This window comes from Carex rostrata, chromosome 26 (assembly GCF_964058835.1).
Source record: "Carex rostrata chromosome 26, lpCarRost1.2, whole genome shotgun sequence".
Taxonomy (NCBI): domain Eukaryota; kingdom Viridiplantae; phylum Streptophyta; class Magnoliopsida; order Poales; family Cyperaceae; genus Carex; species Carex rostrata.
The window spans coordinates 5,911,680-5,918,795 of NC_135943.1; the positions used below are offsets into that span (position 1 = coordinate 5,911,680).

A 7,116-nucleotide genomic window follows, 5' to 3' on the forward strand; every position below is an offset into this window, starting at 1 on the left:
TTTTAACTTGGCACAAATCTTAAAGCAACCCCCTACAGTCATAACACCTACCGAATTGAGTTTGATCTGAATAGACTTAATCTGGACCGTTCGTTCTTTTAAATTGAACCTCAGGTACCTGGATGGACACGGACTCTCAATAATATCAGTACAGAATTGGTAGTTTGGTACCAAAAGGGGACCAAAACTTCAAAATAGCTACAATTAAACTAAAGTACTACCGACTGCAACTTAATCTTGCACCTTATGGAGCCATTGTAACACTGTCTCAAAACAAGAATTTCAACACAATGCATTTAATTATTTCAACATAGTTTAATTTTGTCATTTGTTAAATATGTTTGCTATGAATATAATATATTAGAAAAAAGAAAAATACAATTTGCACAGGAAGGCACACAATAGATAGAACAATAACAAAGCATAATCAGTACACAACCGCCATTAGAGAACAACACAAACACTTATAAGTAAAGAGATCCTTTCTATCACCAGGACCATATCATCACATATGATTTATTTATTTGTTTATCTTACAAGGAATCAAGTGAAAATGAAAAGGGGATAGTGAAACCCTGATAAGGAGCTCACCACTTGCCGTAGATTGACTTGCCGGTTTGCCATGACTGGAGCTTGAAATCTCACATGACAAACTGTTTGTTACTGGAGACTGGAGAGGGGGTGAAGAGATGACTTAAAACAGAAACATGGTATCAGTTTTATTTTCTCCTCACCTCTCCTCTCCAATTTCTACCTTTTAAGAGGTGTGTAGTTGATCTTGCCACGCATCATTATCCATTCTCTCTACCTCTCTGGCAATCTTAGAAAGAGAGAGAGGTGAAGCAGAAAGAATGTGTACTAGCGGCCTTTAAATGGCTGGAGAAAAGCACTTTTTCATTATTAAACAAAAAAACTAAATTCAATATGCTGTGACCACTGAGCGTAAAAAATAAAACAAATATGTATTCCACTGGGACATGCTTTTGCTACCTTTTTCTGTTGCATACTTTCCCCTTACACCCTATTTGAATGGAGAGTAAAGGAAGGAAGTGGAGGTGAAGAATAGAAGGGAATGGAATGGAATAGAAAGAAAGATTAACATATTTAATCTCTTCGTATTTGAATGATTAATGAGGGAAAATAAGTTTAACTTTCATTTCCGTCTTATTTTTTGTTTGATTGATTAAAATTTAAAAGGTTAATGAGAAATTCGGTGACTGTTGTAGGATTGTGACAAAAAATTTGTATGAGAATTATATAGGTAAGATATAGGGTTGGGTGTTTGTGTTACTTTTTATAAAAATATTTGCAACAAAATTTATTTTCATCTGTTACACCTCAAATTGAGAGGGAAACCGATTTTATTAATTACAATAATATAAGGTTAAATCTTTCACCACCTGTACGTACCCTTCACCTCCGACATAATTTTATCAATCAAACACGATTTGATGAAAAAATTTCTTTTATTTCCATTCTCTCCCTTCCTCTACTCTCCATTCAAACAAGGTATTAAAGTATTGTATGAGCTCTTGATATTTTCGATGTCAAACAAGGATAAGTGAAGTGCAAGCAATAATAAAATCAAGAGTGTTTAGGCGTGTGATAGGAATCTATAATTAGCCATGGGTTGAGTAAGAAAACAAAACATCTTTAGTCCCGTGAAATAATTACTACGCTCGTGGTGTTTTGTAATTGTGTGTTAGTCTTGTAAGCAAAGCAAAGTATGTTGCATAGTTTAAAGGTATTTAGAATGATTATTATTAATAGAGGAGGATTCAATTACATCACTTTATTTTGACCACCATATGTTTATAAGTTATTTTTATGATTTTAAAATTCAAACAGTTCAACATAATATCTATATTAAAATGTGTTTGGAGGCCAAATTTTATATTTTTTGAGAATTTTTTACTATTTATTTAGAATTTTCGAAAATTGCTATCTTTCAATAGTTTAGAATTGTCTGAAAATATTTTTGTACACATCTTAATAAATACTAAAAAAATACAAAAAATTAAAATTCGGTGTCCAAGTACATTTTAATATGGAGATCATGTTAACGGTTTGAATCGACTTTTTGAGTTTGAAATCATAAAAATAATTTATAAACATACAGTGTCAAGATGTATCACCATAAAATAGTGTAATTGAATTCCGCATCATATAAATAAGCCATGAATTAAAATATTATAATTGAGGCATACTAACAATGGTACATTTGATCAATGCTCCCTACCGCATTATTCTTATCTAAAACTTTACCTTTCACTAATCATCCACTTATATTTTATTCTCTTAAAATTACAACTTGATGCCGATTATTAACAGCGGCTTTAAATTACCCATCATATAAAACTTATCTTCATGGAGTCTGATACAGAGCACAGCTGGAAAGTAAAAAATAACTGCACACTTTGAATTCATTTTTGATGCATAATCCATTGTACCATATTATATATTTTATGTTCTTATCAAAAATCAATCATCCAAATAAGTAACCTAGTATAAGTAAAAAATAAAATAAAAAAACACATTGTGGTGGAGCAACTGCTCCCACTCAGAGAAAAGGGATGCGTACCACTACTTGTGGGGGGGCTTTGCCACTGCCATACCCAAAGTGGGATCTAATAGTACAATGTTTAAGGCAAAAAGACGCCATCACTAAGAAAGGAAACCTTAAATTTTGTTAGTGCTAATGACGCGCCAGATAATGCACTGAATAGTCTGAATTTCCCCAATTGCAGTTTAAGTGATAAAAAAGTGTTTATGTGAAAATCTCAACAATTATCTAGAAAAGGTATCTATGTGAAAAAAAATATATGGTTTTTTTCTTTTTCTTTTTCCAGCACAGGGTGAAGGTTAAACAAAAAAGGCCCTTAAAATTAGAGGCAATATTTTGAAATTTGTGAAGAGAACATGGTATGTTGCCCTCATCACTAAATAAAAAATCTCAACAATTATCTAGAAAAGGATTTGTGTTTAGAGTTTCTGCATCCTGTCAAGTCTAAACCCAAAATAATATATGATAAAGACCAACAGCCTGAAATTCTCACTCAGATTTGGTTGTGAATTCTAATTAGAGCTGCTGCTTACAATGCATTTGATACCCGATATGCTTCAACGGAAAGGATTTTGCAAAAAAAAACTTTTAAATTCTACTCCGAGCTTACACTGGCCGAGCTCATTCAATTTCAACTTATCCATTATGATTTTGCAAGACACTGGGGTTGCCACGCTCTAAGAAGTCGGTCATAAAACGAACAAGAGGAAACAATCGAACCATTTCTTGCATTCTCTCCCTTCATCCAATCAACCCCATAAGCCAACGACCCGTGCTTTTCATATCTCTCCAGTACAACAGCCTCTTCTCCTCCTACACTTACAACTGAGAATCCATTGTGCATACAAGCCGCAATTACTATATCAGAAATACATGGATGAGGTTTTATTCTCCAAACACCCCCGCCTAAACATATCGACTTATCAGTTAGAGGTTTCGAGGCCGACCTTATGTCCCAAACCCTAAGTGACTCGTCATAGCTCCCAGTTAATAACATGTTGGGGTTGAATGTGCTCTGAGAAACGCAACAAACTCCCATTGTGTGCGACTTGGAGTTTCGAAACACTGGTACTGATGGATCCTGACGGGTGTCCCAGCAGCAGAAGCGGCAATCATCAGACCCGCTATATAACAGGTGTGGATTAAATATGTCAAAATTGGTGGTCCATGCTTCAAAATCATGTGCTACCCATGATTGGGATACTTTCAATTCAGCTTCTGTGAAAGAAATTATAGATATTGAACCATCTGAAAGGGATACTGACAGAGAGTCGCCAGATCGTCTCCAGTCGACATAGAGACACATGGATGAACTGATATTTACATTCATAAGCTCCTCAAAATTAATCCCTGCATTTTCATATTTCAATGTTAAATCAATGATTTTTTTTCTTAATTACAAAGTTGCTTTCAGAAACAGGACTTGTATCTATCAGCCACATTTGCTATGCATGTTTCTTATGTACTGGTACACCCAATAATCAATTTGGTATGATAATCAGAACTACAATACTTGCTCACTTTTATGGACTAGATCTAATCTATTTGGTATAACAATCAAAATTATTCTCTCTTCCACCTGTTTATGTCTGGATCCAACTGGTAGACCACCGACAATCATCTATCGGCACAAAATAGTTGCCTGTTGCACTTGGTATTTATACAAGGATTTCTAAATGTAATCAATCATGGCAATACAGCTAGGCTAAAAAGAAGTTTGATTATAAAAAATAGAAATATTTGTTATTATAAAGTTCAAATTACCTTCAACCTCGTTTCCGACATCAGTTTGCAATTTGCGAACAGTCAAGCATCCATCGGCATCAGCAAGAGCTAGCAAGGGGTGGGATGTACTATTGACCTCATCTTTAACAGGACTCCATTTAATGTCAAAAATACCGGGTGTTTCTTCATGACACAACAACTGAAGGCCCGTAGTTCTTGCTGCATCGACATCACTAGAAGAAGAACAAGCGAAAAGGGAAATGCTACCGGCTCTGTGACTTTCAGCTCCAGCTTTCTCTTGTAAAGTGTAAGTTGCAGATGCCAAAATGTGGTGGAAAGGCTCGTGGGGGCAGAACTCAACCGCGTCTGCATTTCCTTCTAGGTAGCATGATGCGATCTCCATGGCATCCAATGAGACAGAGAGGGGATATAAGGTGGAAGAGAGAGGAGCAACCCCACTGGTGGCTGGAGAGCGGCGTCAGGGGGAAAACCGAGGAAGGAATTGTGGACCGGACCCTGAGCAGCGTTAGGGCTCGAATTTCTTTATGGCAAATGCTTCTGTGGAAACGTTTTAATTAGGACCGTTCATTTCTTATTGATCAAACGGTTCAGATTGTTTCTCACTATCGGAGAAATTGAGTCCAATTTATTGTCAGAAGGTTAAAAAGGTAATTTTATGTCCTCTCATTTTTGAAAAAAAAAAAAAAACGCCGGACCTAATCTTCTCTCACACGATGCGATCTCAGACCTAAACCCTCTCTCTCGCGATCTGCCATGGCATCCTCTCTCAATCTCCCTAGCTTCTCTCCGATTCAAAGAAAAATCACCCTTTTTCTGTTCTTGAGTGGGTGGTGTGCTAGCGATTCTTGAGGCTCGGAGGCAAGGTGGAGACGGCCGTGCCGTCCAAGCCTTGTTACCGACACTAGCGACGGCTCTCTCTGGACGCGACGCGACGGCAGTCTCTGCTCGCCTCTCCGCCGTCTCCGCTCGGAGAAGCGACGGCAGTCTCCGCTCGGCTTATCTCCGCTGCCTCCGCTCGGCCTATCTCCGTCGTCTCTCCTCCTCTGTCTGTCTCCTCTTCTTCCAGGTAAATGCCTTCTCAATCCGATATCTCCCCTCTCCGACCTGATAAGCTTTTCTCTAACCCAAATAAACCCAGTATGATTGAAGAAGAATGACAATCATTTATTGAAACTGGTTCCTTGTATGCTTGGGGATACTAGCAGTTCAATTGGATCGCAAACTAGATGTAATTTGAACACAAAGAGATCTAAGGGAACTAAAACATACTCTGAGCTTGCACAAATCTATTTCTCCCATGTAGCTGATTTAGATAGAGACCTCAAACTTTGGCAAATTGGATATCACAGTGGAAGGGAACCGCAATTTGTAATAGGTTTGTAATTTATGTGTGCTACCTGGATTATAATAGCTGGGTTGTATGCTGGTACGGTACCAGTAGTAACTGGTTTTATATATTCTGCTAGATGGGTATTCGTGGGCATATAGTGATGAATACAGAATACTGGTACGATATTAGCTGGTAGAAGGGAAACATTTTTTAACTAAATAGAGAGCTAGAATTAAGCAATGCTTTGGTGCAGATATAGCATGCAAAGATTGTACAAATTGTAAATAGTCATTCATTAACTAATTTTCTTTTCTTGTCACTATATTAATTCTACCCCTTGTGCCTTGGTGGCAACAGGCTGTGAAGACGGTACTGTTCGACTAACTAGGTTTGGGTTTTTCTAGTGAAGAACTTCTAACAGAATATTTATATTTCTAATTTGCATGTAAAATTGTGCAAGCTGATCTCGAATTGAACCCTGTTACTCTTAAATGGACACTTTTTCCCATTTTGGAAAAGCTTATCATATTGTTCTGGTGCTATTGATTGCTGTTGCTTAATTTCATAGCTTATAATAAACGGCAGCTAAATTGGGGCTTAATTTTTGCATAATTTCACAAAAAGGAATCATGCAGGCTAAATTTGGTTGACAATTATGTACTTCTTTCAGATACTTGCCAAACGAAAGAAGGTGGTCAGACTCGAAGTTGCTTGGAGAACACGTAGGTGGGTCAACTGTCAGGTCAATGAAACAGGATGTCAGTGTGCTTTATTTCTTGGTTAATGAAACGGTTCATATTTACTTAAAAGTGAATCTGGATTGTACTTCTTAGTTCTTACAATGCATTTTTTTAGAAGATTTTATTTTTGTGATTAAAGAATGATATTGATCTATGAAAACAAATGATGAAACTAAGGTTGATTTTATTTTAGCTCCCAATGTACTGCCTATTTTGTATCTTTTGGGATGAAACAAATGATATTGATATTGATTTTATTTTAGCTCCCAATTTACTGCCAATTTACCGCCTATTTTATATTTTTTAGCATAAAAGAAGAATTATGCATATATTTTTTTTGGCATATAAGAATCACAGGCACCCTGCAACGAAGGCATCCCATCCTTAATATTTTAGAATACACGAATCTCAACAATAATTATTATCTTTGCACATATTTCAAAATAACTGAAGGGTTGGATGTGGAATCGCTTGTGATTCTTTAAAATCGTAGCATATTTATTTTGAAAAATATTATAAAAGTTGTAAAGAGTAAATGTAGGCATCAAATAATTTGAAAAATTACTAAAATATATTTTCTAAGTTTTTGCATTTTTTATGACAAAATCACGCTTACAATTACATTTTATATGATCACATTTGTAAATAATGTGGAGCGTTTATTTTCGTACTAGCGATCAAGGGTCGATTTGCAATAAAATAATTTCAAAATAATTTTGAAATGATCAAGAGACAAC

General features: G+C 36.0%; 1 protein-coding gene and 1 long non-coding RNA gene across 2 annotated transcripts; one reads left to right on the plus strand and one right to left on the minus strand.

Annotated features, from left to right (window-relative positions):
* Nucleotides 1-3,184: 3,184 nt before the first annotated feature.
* LOC144544594 (Transducin/WD40 repeat-like superfamily protein) lies at nucleotides 3,185-4,804 on the minus strand. Its single transcript, XM_078293125.1, has 2 exons — nucleotides 4,328-4,804; nucleotides 3,185-3,913 (listed from the first exon to the last, which is right to left on the minus strand). Exons 1-2 carry the CDS (start codon nucleotides 4,689-4,691, stop codon nucleotides 3,207-3,209), a joined length of 1,071 nt encoding a protein of 356 aa, XP_078149251.1. The 5' UTR covers nucleotides 4,692-4,804; the 3' UTR covers nucleotides 3,185-3,206.
* Nucleotides 4,805-4,916: 112 nt separating this feature from the next.
* On the plus strand, nucleotides 4,917-6,579 carry LOC144544595 (uncharacterized). Its single transcript, XR_013508266.1, has 2 exons — nucleotides 4,917-5,375; nucleotides 6,310-6,579. It is a non-coding gene; the product is annotated as an uncharacterized LOC144544595 (long non-coding RNA).
* Nucleotides 6,580-7,116: the final 537 nt, after the last annotated feature.